This window comes from Pieris napi, chromosome 9 (assembly GCF_905475465.1).
Source record: "Pieris napi chromosome 9, ilPieNapi1.2, whole genome shotgun sequence".
NCBI lineage: Eukaryota > Metazoa > Arthropoda > Insecta > Lepidoptera > Pieridae > Pieris > Pieris napi.
The window spans coordinates 4047486-4061153 of NC_062242.1; the positions used below are offsets into that span (position 1 = coordinate 4047486).

Here is a 13668-nt window from a genome sequence, read left to right on the forward strand (position 1 = left end):
CCAATTCGACTTAAAGTCCTTTAAGAAAACAGCGTACCAATTATTAAAAGGCCGGCAACGCCCTCGAGAGCCCATTGCTTGTCCATGGGCACTTAACAACAGGTGAATCTCCTGCCCGTTTGCCCGTTTGTTCTATAAAAATGTGACCATAGCGTACTTTGTGAAAATTACACGCATTTAGTATAGTAGAACGAATTTCATATATAATAAAACTCAAATATAACAATAAAACAGAAACATATATTGACAAATACTTCAAATTATACTAGCTTAACACTAACATTGGGGTGTCCACGAACCCCGAGGCCCGTGACTTGAAAAGTGGACCCGCAAGGTGGCTTCTGTTCCGTACCCCGGTTCATAGAAGCAGTGGTCACGTAAAGAATGTCCAGGTTCGGACCTCCGAACGTCGCTGAAGTTGTCTGCAGTGCTGGCGTCGGTACTTTTTGGAGCAACTTGCCGGCTTTTGGGTCTATTTTTAGTACCTGTAAATATTAAACTTGTAAATGGAACCGAGTCTCTGTTGGGTACTTATAAAAGTGGTTAAATAAATGATCTATCACAATTTCTGATATTGTGACCCCAAAGTCACGAAAAAATTATAACGAAACAGATATGAGGGCCATATAGGTTGTAGCGCACTGTTTTTTGTTAAATCAGCAGATTTATTTTTGTTACGATAAATTTTCTTGATATTTACTATGAAGTAACAGGCGGCCTGAAAAGTTCGTGGGCTAACAGGCATTCGATAGCGATACAATGATTATAGCGTTCATGCAATTTTTTCGATACCATTTTTATAGTACGATTCGTTATTAGCCTTGTCCAGCGAGCATTTTCTTGATGTCTGAGAACAGGAAAAGGTCGCTGGGGGTCAAATATTTCCAAAAATTGAAATTACGATTGAACAGCTTCAAACACTAATCAGATCAGAATCATCAATTCGTTGTTGTTTTTGATCGATTGTGATCTCGCGCGGCACCCATTTTGAACAGAGTTTTCGCATGTCCAAATAATCATATAGGATATGTCCAACACGTTCCTTTGATATCTTTAGGATCTCAGCTATCTTAATCAACTTTACTGTTCGGTCATCCAAGATTATTTTGTGGACCTGCCAAGCGTTGGCTTCAATAGTATTTTTGTTCGCCAAAAAGCAATGTATTTATATTTTAATTTATTAACACAACAAATTCCTTTTTATCCATTTCCTTCACTCAAAATACTATATCGCACCAACTAATAGTACGACACTTGTATAATTTATACGTGTCTTTTGAAGGTTAGGGCTAACTAAAAATCATATAAATTTAATACTAGTAGCGCCATCTATGTGTCAGTCTACGAACTTTTCAGCGCACCGATTATCACTGCTCTTTTTATGAAAATAACTTTCCAATAGGATTCGGTACCAAGCCCCACAAAAATTTACTTAATAAAAATAATATATTGCTATATTTTTTTTTGCTCCGCGTACGATTCTTTTTCTAAAAATCCTTGTATAAATTTGGTGTCTCAGAAATTGACTTAATTATGATAAATGTGTTACCTGCGTGCCGTCGAAGTTTGCTACCCAGAGGTTTCCATCGGTGTCGATGGTCATCCCATCAACGATACCACCCAGATTATGATCTGCGTACTTGAAGACCAGCCGAGGGTTCGCTGTTATAATGATGAAGAACATTGTTTTAAAACTTAGTTAATTTTAATATTGACGCCTGTCAACTGTCAATATTGCCTTTTTCGCGCGTTTTGATTCATGTATTTGTAACTCGCGTTCTCCAAATAAATTATTTCTAACAGCAGAACAGAGATATAAGATTTATCTCTGCTGCACAACACGGCTCGATGATTCAACGGAGGTTACCAGCTATGTATTATTGGAATTTGATAATATTACAGTATGATGATCTACACAACTTGACAAATGACATCTATCGCAAACCCATCAAAGATTCTTTCTCTGTGACAGTCTAAGTTTCATCAAAATCGGTTCTGTCGTCATTGATATACAACTTACACATAACAGGTAAATAATGCTAACAGATATTTAAGTCCGTTTGTTTTAAACTACATTTGTACTTATTATAAACTAGGTAAAAATAATACTTACATATATCACCTGTCTCAGGGTCCCAGTCGTATCGTCTGATCGCGTACTCAAACGAGTCCGCATAGTAGAACGCCCTATTCTTCTCATCCCAACAGAGACCGTTGGAAATATCCACATTGTCCACCACACGGTTCACCTTTCCATCATGGTCGATGCGGTAAAGGGAACCTTTTTTTAGGTGAAATTTTCCCGGCTCGTATTCGTGGCCCATTGTTCCTGTTTAAGATTTCATTAGGGTCTGTTATTTATTTGTATCGTATAGTATATAGATATATTATATAAAAATACGTATTATACAGGTGTGGCGTGAATATTAGAGTAGCTGCGGGCAGAAGACGATATAATGGTTCAAAAAGTCTTTCAGTTTTCGAGAAATTTGACATGTTTATAAATTCAAAAAAATTACTCTGCCACATTTTCGGTGTCAATACTTCTTGTAATGCCTAAGCTATATATTCTATACTAGACTACCCTCAAATGCATTTTTTTAAACGTATTTTTCTGAAGGGCTATAGCGTCATCTACCCGCAGGTATCATATTATACATTTATTACGAAATACCTTTAATATATATACGTATTTCAGTAGAACGATGATATTACGACTTCCTTGGCAACTTAAGCTATACATATATACTTGAAAAGTACAATTATAAACATCTACTTTGTGCCATTGTAACCATGGCAACGAATTCGGTTTTGTAGTCCGTGTTGGTAATTTTTTACAAGGCGAACCCCTATTACCATTTTTAAATTCAAATCGCAGACTAATACAATAGTGTGAAATGAACATTTGTCGAAACATTAAATCCAGCTGAGTTTTGGCATGTTTTTCTAATTTTAGGACGCGTAAACAATGTTTTACCTAACTTAGCCAAGACATTTAGACAAGTAAATGATAAATCAATTTTAACTTAAGTGCAAAAGAAGTAAAAAGATATGCCGGCAATAAGTTGGAGTTATTGGAAATAATGCAACACGCAGAACTAGACTAACTAGGGCTTCAATTAAATTTAAGAAGAAACTACAAGTACAAGTCGAATTGTAAACTTTTTCTTACCCACAAAGAGTCTTCCTCGGGGATCAGCTTTGGCGTCATTAATCCTATTATCAGGCGAATGTTGATCAATCTCTGCGACTTTCTTAAGTACTCGGGCAGTACCATCTTCACCATCCCACTGTATCACCACCACGTCCCGTTTCAGCCCCACCACAAATTCATCACGTGTACCTTCCACGGGGATTATGAAACCGGGCATGTCAGCTGTAACAGTAGAAAATTCTTTAACATATCATATTTAATTTTGTTTGCAGTAACTATGCCTGTAATAAATCTCGCTGGATATTCTTTTAAACTAAAAAAGTTTAGTCTTTCTAACCAATAGGTTGTTGTAGACAGATTATTTTAGTTTATATTCCCGCTTTTTTTCATTTTTTTGTTAAACATTGTATACATTGTACCAGGTCTTTTCCAGGGTAAAACAATTGAATTTAAAGTCCAAATAAAGGCGAAATAGAAAGAATAAACACGATCGTATTACGTGAATACACACACACACACAGTACTGTCAGATATACACTTACATAGTTTGGAGCTGGTGCATTTGCCAGTGCTGGGATCATACTTATATATGGAACGGTCGAAGATGCTGACAAAGTACAGAGCCTTGTGGTCGTGAGACCAGTGTGGACCCTCTCCCAGCCAAACGGGCGCCGTCACTGCACTTACTTTCACTGACATCTAAAATAAACCATATAAAACATTATTTTTGGATACTTATAACTCGTACCATCGGAGACTAATTAATCGATATAAATAAAAACTAGAAACATATAAGCAATATTTAAAATATAGTCAAAATCTGTTATAAATACATCAAAGGGACTACTTAATGTATTTATCTGTGTTAGAAAACCCTTAACTTTAAACAAATTAAAACAAGGTTAAATTTTCAATAAAATAAACGTATATTATGTAAAGCACAATTCGCGAGCAGAACAATAAGACATAATTTTTAAATTAGTCCTTGCTGTAGCAAGGACAGCGATTACAAATACCATAAGATCATTATTTTATCACAACAATGTTACATTTGCTTTTTAACAAAACATTAATATTGCCCTTAATAAATCGAGGGCAAATAAATCGTTTCCTCACCCTATTTCAACCTAAATAAACTAGAAAGTTACAAAAATACGTTCGCTGGCCAAAGAACGAGCCTCCACAACTAACGTATGGTGTATATGTATGTTATTTATAAACAACCTGACGTCATCACATACTGTCGTATGATGGACATGACGCGTCACTTTTAGTACGCGGAAACTATAAGTGACGAGAGGTAATGCCCACATTATAATGAAGTCTAAATGTTTCTTATAAAATTACGAGAAGTGCTTGATGTCACGTAGAGCATTTCTCGGGAAATTGAACGGGAAACTGAGGTATCTTTTCAGTAATAAGGAAAGAAACCTTCAGATGCAGGGGTGCATGAAGACGAATAAAAAAACATTGAAAACTTATCTTTTACAATTATAACAATACGCTTTTAAAGGCACCGTAAAAAGCCACGCCCATAAACCAATTAGGAAGACGTCCTTGACTGTTGGAGGTTATTGACCGAACACATCTAATTTTGAATAGTATTTTTTTTATTTAACGCATGATTTAAATAATAAACTGGCCAATTTAAAATTAGTATTCTAAAATCGGATTAATGTTTCTCATTTAACAACAATCCACGGCAGATCTTTGGAGGTGTGTCATATTATATTATCGACTACGTACATCTGATACCTTCTTCCTCTTTCCTCTTCTTTTAAAAAACCTTTTTTCATCGTTAAATTTCCACGTCGAAAAAAGATACCATCATCTAAACGAGATATCATCTAAAAAAGTTGGAATTTCTGATAATGATATCTAAAGCTCTATCAATCACATCTTTAATACCACTTATCGATGTAAAATTAAAGTGGTTGTTTTATCATATATTCTAACCTAACTATCTACAGTAATTTTTTGGTATATTAAATTGTTAAAGATAAAAACCGCCGAATATACTTAGTACTTAATATTACAGTTCGAGTTTCTAAGGAGTATATCACAAACGCCATAAACATAATAATCTGATAACTAAATAGTAGTAAATGACTTACGATATCCACTACGTTCTATTTATTACATGAAAGTAATTTTCTTCGACTGATAAAAAACTGTAATTGTTGATAATATTCCGAATCTATTTAGAAGTAGAATAATAATTTAATTCTTAGTTTATTTTTACGTTGCGTCAAAAAGTTAATTAAAGGTACATAACATGATTATCACGAATATTTGCTTTGTACGTTCTTCAATTTCTTTTTATTAAAATGATTTTAGATAATTTTATCTATAAAAAAGTTATAAAATATACAAAATACGACGTTACTTGGTAGTTATGCAGTTCAAACTTGAACTTGTACAAACTTTCACCAAATATACATAGAGCTGATGAACGGGTTACGCACAAAATAACTCTAGTTAGTACAAAACAATCGCTTTCGAACTTTTCAAAGTAGATTTTATCGCAATACGTCATCAGTTTTTACACTAAAAAAGTCTGAAGAAAAGTATTGTCACAACAACCGAGGCTTTTTAGAGATATTTCTAATATCGTGATAAAAATACTCACGTTAACAGGGAGGTATAAGATAACGTGTCGTCGTAAGCTTGGACCGCGTCTGAGTGGTGTTGTGTAATGATTATGTTATATACTGCCACCTGCCAGCTATCTAATCTATGAGATAGATACTGTTAGGGCTGACAGATACAGAAATCGGAGTATTGGGCTGTTCAGACATCATAAAAGAAGATGAATTTTAATCAACCATAAAGTAAATCAATCACACATCGTACATGGTTTAGATGGTGCTAATACAGGATAGTTAACACAAGAATAGAATCCTCAAATATGTTAAATATTTGAAAGCTCGGTTCGTGTATTCTTTAACTTGCCAATGTGTGTTAATTTTTTAGCAAAATGAGTTCAGGGAAAAGTTAAAAATAATTTATTACACATTATTTAATTATGCATTTGTATACATCATTATTTTTTAAAACTATTAAAGTCTCTAAAATAGCGATTGAAATCACAAGATTTTTCCCCCAAGGACACGCCCAATCATGACAGCATAAAGAAACTTCAGCTTTGTATATTACAAATAATATTTACAATAAATTATTCGTTTTTTTATTACATGTTTCAGATATTAAATTTTTAGGTACTTAGAAAAACAGAGTTTTTTTGTATTTTTATTAAGAAAATACCGTGTTAAGATTGTGGTTCTTTTATCAATATTGACTTCATAATCTATTTATTGACGTGCATCAATGTAAGATGCATGCGCAGGTAATATTAACGATAAATCCCATTGCAAATCCGCCGAGGGGATTACAAGACGATTGTTCTAGAGATTTCAATATTTACTGTGTCAACGAATAACGGAGGTCGGCTTTAATTTACTTTAAATGAGCTGAGCTGCGATTAAAGATACATTACCAGTAATTTTCCAAAATTTACAGCAAAAAGATAACATTACATAACTCTGAATGTGAGCATAATTTAATGTATATGTGAACAAAACTTATGCGGAAATTAAAAAAAAATAATACTTGTGCAGAAAACTCATATGCTGAATATGTCAAAAAATATTTAAGGAAAGACGACTCATTGGTTTAATGGTTAGTACCCCTGACTGCGAATCCATGGGTCCCGGGTTCGATCCCCGGCTGAGACGAACATCGTGTTGTGCTTAGGTCTTGGGTGTTTAAATATGTATTTATATGTCTATCTATCTATAATATGTACATACCCATAATACATAATACATATAGTACCCATAATACAAGCTTCACCAGCTTAGCATGGGACTAGGTCAATTGGTGTGAATTGTCCAATAAAAAAAATAAAAACATATTTAAGGAAAGTAATACGCAGTCTTTTGCGATTTACCTTGTACACAGATTTATACCTTTTCCTTGTTTGTTGTGCGTTTGGGAATATTAAGTACCTGAGATTTGCTTTTAGTTTTTACCTTATTAATGTGAATGGAGCGCTGTTATAAGATGGTTGGTGCCTAAACGTAGGTGATTTATTACAGGTTATTAAAATGAAAATTACAATTGCTAATTTATATTTTAAAATACAAATGTTATATATTACGAGTATAATTTTACAGTGTCTATTAGAATTAATTTATACAGTCCCTTATTTTTGAACGCTTTTAGATTTCTACCTTATTTGGAGAACGATAACCCGTGCAGACTTGCATCGAATAAAGTTCATACAAGTTACGCAGAAGTAGAAGTTAGTCTCATGATTAACACGTATTGTCTTACATTTAAAAAATGACAATGGAATTTAGAAGTAATAAAACACGGCCGAAATTAATAATAAATCCAGAACCATTTTTCCATCTAAGATTGGTATTACAATCCGTTTTTTGTATTAAGCATGCTAATAAACTATCTTCGGACTGAGTTTGGTTATCTTAAATAGCAATCCATCTTTGTGAGTACGGATTAAAGACTGACCTCTGTTTGAAAAAGGCAGTTTGTGCGTGTCAATAACCAATCCGTCTACTATGACGTTTGCTTTAATCCGTGTAAACAGTCGTAGATTGCAATCTGACAATTTCGGCAGTTTGCTGTTTGGATTACAAGTTGGTAGAAAGAAGAAATGGCCATGGCATTTATTATTTAGTGACAGCGACGATAGTGATTTGTTGTTGTTATCGGATACTGATAGCGAATCAGAAGACGAACTGCGCGCGGGTTCTCGCAGATTAAAAAGGGTGAACTATATTCAAAAAGTTAATATGCTGGTAAAACTAATATACATACCTATTTACAACAACAAAACGACAGTTTTGTTTAGAAACTTGCCACTTGAGACAAAAATTCAACGTTCCATTCCTTACTAAAATGAACCATTCCTTAATAAAATGAGAGACCTTAAACGTTTTTTATTATTAACAGCCAAAAATATTTGTTACTGTAGGTTGCTTGCAATCTTTCGTCGAATAAACAATCGGATAGCAGATTTGTTTATATTTACAGAAAAATCATTAAGTGATTTTGTGTCTGTCAAGAGCTGAAATTTATTTTCTCGTTTAAAAATTAATGAAAACTTCTTGAAGAAACCTATTTCTACGTGGAAAGAAGGGCGGAGAATTATACAACTTATAGAGCTGTAAAACTTATGCAAGATTTTCATTTTTTAATCACTGCAAAGGAAGAACAAAAACAATTTTTACTATGCTGTGTGCAAGAGTATAGAAATCTATATCCAGACTGTACAAAAAGATCCTCAAAGGAAAATATCCTTGCTAATCTGTAATTTTATGTTCTTTTAATAAATACCTCTACGTCATTTTATGTTCTTTTAAGAAAATACCTATGATCTTATTTTATTTTTTATTATGATCTTTATAAATATTTCATTTTATTTAGTTTAGTTCAGTTTCCAAAATCTTCACGGCTTTGTCGGCACGGGTTCATGTTGACATAGGAAGATAAAATTTTGTATTGAAGTAGGTCTGGGTAGTTTAAAAAGAATTAAGGGGTATGCATTTCGATATTCGAAAAAAAAAATTCACCCATATATGGGACACCCAGTATCTATAGTTAATTATTAGTATTCTAGATAGTAGATAACCAATTCACACCTTAAGGAGGTTGTGTAATAGTATTAAATATAATAATAATATAAACTTAATGTAACTTAAATCACAGTAGTCGAATTAAGGCTATTTATATTTTATTTTATTAAAGAGTTAAATACTCTTATTATGAACCGTAGAGGTCTTTTGAAGTCAGACAAAATACAATATTATCACGAGAGTAAAATATAGCACATTCTGTATTGCTAAAACCAATTTTAGATTGAGAATTTAATTATACTATATTATCTTAATATATATCTATAAATTACGCGTCACGTTGTTTGTCCGCTATGGACTCCTAAACTACTTAACCGATTTCAATCAAATTAGCACACCGTGTGCAGTTTGCACTAACTTAAAAGATAGGATAGCTTACATCTTAATTTATACCCGCAATATTATTTTATTGCAAATTATTTGTTTATTATTTGACAGTCACGATTCTAACAGATGGCGCGGTGTTGAAAGTACAAACGTTTCACATAAGCTACAAAAAAGCATGGTGGTCCCCATGACTGGTGTTCTCCTACGTTACCCTTGATTAGTATACTACTATGTAATATAACAAAAAACTTAGCCACAGCAACGCTTGGCCGAGTCTGCTAGTAATCAAAATATCAATAAGCGGCCTATCCGTGCTTCGCACGGATGGACATAATGATGGCTACGATCGATCCAATAGTTGAGATTATTTGTTACAAACATACAAAAAAACTTCTCTTTATACAGATAACAGATTTAGCAGTAAAATTTAAAAAATAGTTTCCTGAAAACACATCTAGACAAAATTAATTTCAGTGAATTATTTTTGTTTAATATTGTAAAAGCACTTACGTTTCTGTTGATCCAGAAAATCTTGTATTTTTAAATATCTAGTTAGTTAATACTAGTGTGACTGCGGCGGAGGGCGTTGAATCAACATCACCTCCATGCCTTTCCCAAATACACAAACTGTTAATGATGACCTAAAATGAAATAAACTAATAATAGTTACTGGGAGGGCGACCGAAAAGTTATTTTACAGTTTGAAAAACCTCTGGAGTTAATTTTCACAAGCCGTTCTTTTTTCCCTAATTTTCACGAACCCATCAACTCAGAGGATATATGATACTTTTCGTCATATATTTATGTAAATTACGATACAATGTTCTAATAATTTCAGTAATACTGTGTATTCAAAGATTTGCAAAGCATTGTTCGCCCTTTCATTTAGTTAAGTTTTCCATACAAAATTGTAACGTTACTTTTCTATTACCATAGATAGCTATTTGGTTTTACAACACGTAAACCATAGATAAAATCTAAAAATGGACTTAAATAGTAGCTACTACTATTCTAAAATTTTGTCTGTTTTCATTAAAAAAAAAAACAGAAGGCATGGAAATATTTCAACGGATATGTACTAACTTAGTAGTTATAAAGACAAAGAACGAAAGGTTGTTATAGAAGACAACCTAGTGGTTATAAAGTACTTACTTATCACTTTGAAGAAGTTGTATACCCTGTATGTCAGCTACATCGCTAAATACTTGCGACCTAAATTCACACTTGAGTCCATTGAGAAGAGACCATTCAAATACTGTGACTCTTTGGTCTATGGATGCTGATACAAGAAGGTTGTCTACTATTAGCACACCTGTCACTTGAGAGCAATGGCTAGTCTCGCTTGTCCATACCTCCTTCTTTACCACCACACACTCTTCTACAGACATATAATTCAACGACACTGCATTATCATCCCCTCCAGTAGCCATTAAAAAGTCAGTATCAGAAATAATTGCTGTAGCAATACAATTTACCCCAGATTTATGAATTAAATAGTGCTGCTCGTAGTCTTTAATTAATTGTGGCATATCCCAGATATACAAAGAAGCATGTGATGTAGAACATATCAACATTCTTCTTGCGGGCAGTTCTAATAATCTCATCTTTAAAAAACATAAGCCTTTTTCAATGTAATCCACATTATTCATTTCATTATTGTGCAGATTAAACTCTAATGTTCTAATTTTACCATCAGAGCACCCAACAAATATTAAAAACTTCACATTATCTGAGCTCAAAATTTCTAGATCCATCACTCTTGTTTCAGGATCAAAATCAGTTTCACAACCTCTTTTACGACTTTCTGTACGTTCTTTGTCTGTTCCTTTAATCATATGATTCACCAATTCTTCTCCTGAAACTAGAACGCTACCTGCAATCTTCTTAAATAAAATCTTTCGTATACAGATTTGTGCCCGACCACCTGCAGATACCACAAGCAAAGAATTATCATGTAATTCTTTCAACTTTACCGTTCTTATACTGGACAAGTGTCTAAATATTAATTCCTCTTTGAGTTGATTTACAGAGTTTAAACTTGTTATGCGCAAAGTGGTATCTTCACCACCTGATACAAAATATGTTATAGATGTATCTAAAGGATATTTATAAGAATCTAAACAGTTGATTTCTTTTGAGTGTGTTCCAGTAAAAATACTTTTGGACATTATTTTATTTAATTGAAATGTGTGTGAATTTATGTTCGACTCCTTGATATAAATAAATGAAATAAATTCATTAAAATCTTCATTGCTCTTTTGTATGTAGCGTATTACATCCCAGGACCTATGTCCTCCACCACATTGCACTTCTAAAACCTTTATATTATGTACAATATCATATACAATGAAAGTCCGCTCTTGAAAACCACACACATACTTATTATTATTGTCAACAAATCTCTCAACCCAGGGATAATCAAGGTCTCTGCTATACAAATACCTAGTCAAAGAGAAGTATTTTATACATCCATCTCTACCAGTGGTAATAAAGTCAGTATTATTGAGAATTTTTATTGATGTAGGTCCATATCTTCCATGAATGTGCTTAAATGTTTTAATTGGTCCCATTTCTCCTTTAACATATATATGTATGTTACCACATCGGTCACCTGCTATAAGATTGTCTCTATTTATAGCTACTGCTGTCAACCATCGCTCTTTACACTTTGGTAAATTAAATGTGGCAAAGATATCAATTTTATTATCAGCAGTCAAAATAGTTATTCTTCCTAATTCAGCACAAAACACTAAATGGCGGTTTCCTGCCCAGTGCATGGACATTATTTTCCCAACGTCAAGTTTAGTATCTATGATATTATTTATAACATTTTCTTTGCAATTTTCAATAAAGACATCAAATTTTCCTGACATATCTACTACAGCTATAAGTTGTTTACAAGATGAAACACTTAAGAGTTTATAGGTTGTCTCATGATTTAGTTTGAATTCAGTTTTAGTATTAGAATTAGCATTGTAGAAAATTAACTCATTGCAGTCTGTCATAATGACTATATTCCTTTGAGCTGTAAAAGCTAATTTTTTTGGTGATATAATATTCAAATCTAGGCTTAGACAATTTCTATTGTATTCAGTTATAACTGATAAAGGATGAATAATTACTGCACTATCTCCTCCTCCAGTCACTAAGTAATTATCTTCTGCATCTAGTGACCATATACAAGAATTGGTATGGGATGTTACTTTTCTTAGAAGCTTTCCATTAATGTCCCAATAGCAAATAGCTGAATCTTCCCCAACAGAAACAACATAATCACTGATAATACAATTTCTCATGACTCTTGCCCCATGACCATATAACTCATGTAGACATGGTATATTTTCCACATTTGTCCAAGATACCTTAGTGTCAAATGTTTTTTCAATTTGGGATTGAACTTTCCAGATTCTCACTGACCTATCATCTGAAGTAGTTATTATAATTCCTCTTTTGTAGTCACATGTAATTGAAAATATGACACCCTGAAACAGTGATAAACTTAAAAGGTTAAATAATATAATTTAAAAACTTCATTTTATACCACTTACAGTAGAAAATATAGTATACCTTATGCCCTTTTAATGAATAAAATGTTTCTTCATCGGGAAATCTGAGGAGAACCTCAGAAAAAACAGTACCACTTAGTACTAATACATCATCTAGAAGATTAACTAGTAGCCCACAGTATAAAATTGAGTTCTCTATACTCTTATTCTGACTGCACTGCATTTGAAATTCTGTATTCCATGTCTAAAAAGTTTACATTTTGTGATTATATGTAGGTAATTTTTGCAACACTGGCTAATATTTGTATTTTAAATAGTACCTCCACAACATTGTGAGCTGTTAGTACTGCAATAATATTACTAGATTTCCATACAGCTGAATGAACCCAGTCATCACACAATATAGGCATAAAAACGCAATAAAAATCATCCTTCTCAACATCAAGCTCAACAATTGCTATCTGTTTGCCCCCGAAAATTATTAATTTATTGTCCGTTTTTGAAGGAACAATTCCATAGATTTTTTGCCCATTTAACACGCTTAATGTTTGTTTTAATTTGTCAACATCTCTTAAAAATACATGCAAAACACTTCCGATCCCTAAAATTAGAAAAAGAAGATAATTAATATGTTTGCCATGAGAATTTGCCAGCAATATAAAAAATAGGATAGAATAGTATTAAATGTGATCCTCATAATACCTGCTAATACGAACTGTTGGTAAAACTTTACACAAGTAACATCGGTTCGGATAAATGTCGACATTTGAATGGTTAGTTTGGAAGCTTAATATGTTAAACCTTAAAAGTAATAAATCTACAACGTAAGAACACAATAAATATATTGTAACACGGCCAAGGGTAGTAACTACTATAACTATAAGTTATTAGTTATAACTACAACTAGTAAGGACTAACTACTAAGGTATTATTTAGGTACCATAAGTCATAACTTATTAGTTATTATCCGCCACAAGGCAGTGTGCAGTGTGCAGTGTGCACATGTTTTTGACATTGAGTAATA

The 13668-nt window shown here is 32.9% G+C and overlaps 2 protein-coding genes across 4 annotated transcripts; both read right to left on the reverse strand.

Moving 5' to 3' along the window:
* Nucleotides 1-220: 220 nt before the first annotated feature.
* Nucleotides 221-9772, reverse strand: LOC125052253 (regucalcin-like). 3 transcript variants are annotated; one of them, XM_047652972.1, is made up of 6 exons: nt 9649-9772; nt 3697-3853; nt 3173-3376; nt 2114-2329; nt 1550-1662; nt 221-485 (listed from the first exon to the last, which is right to left on the reverse strand). In XM_047652972.1, exons 2-6 carry the CDS (start codon nt 3851-3853, stop codon nt 261-263), a joined length of 915 nt encoding a protein of 304 aa, XP_047508928.1. In that variant the 5' UTR covers nt 9649-9772; the 3' UTR covers nt 221-260. The 3 variants fall into 3 exon arrangements, with proteins under 3 accessions (XP_047508928.1, XP_047508927.1, XP_047508929.1); XM_047652971.1 differs by lacking the exon at nt 9649-9772 and adding an exon at nt 5784-5899; XM_047652973.1 differs by lacking the exon at nt 9649-9772 and adding an exon at nt 4271-4287.
* On the reverse strand, nt 9683-13544 carry LOC125052249 (WD repeat-containing protein 6). Its single transcript, XM_047652968.1, has 5 exons — nt 13347-13544; nt 12965-13245; nt 12706-12888; nt 10291-12620; nt 9683-9779 (listed from the first exon to the last, which is right to left on the reverse strand). Exons 1-5 carry the CDS (start codon nt 13408-13410, stop codon nt 9701-9703), a joined length of 2937 nt encoding a protein of 978 aa, XP_047508924.1. The 5' UTR covers nt 13411-13544; the 3' UTR covers nt 9683-9700.
* Nucleotides 13545-13668: the final 124 nt, after the last annotated feature.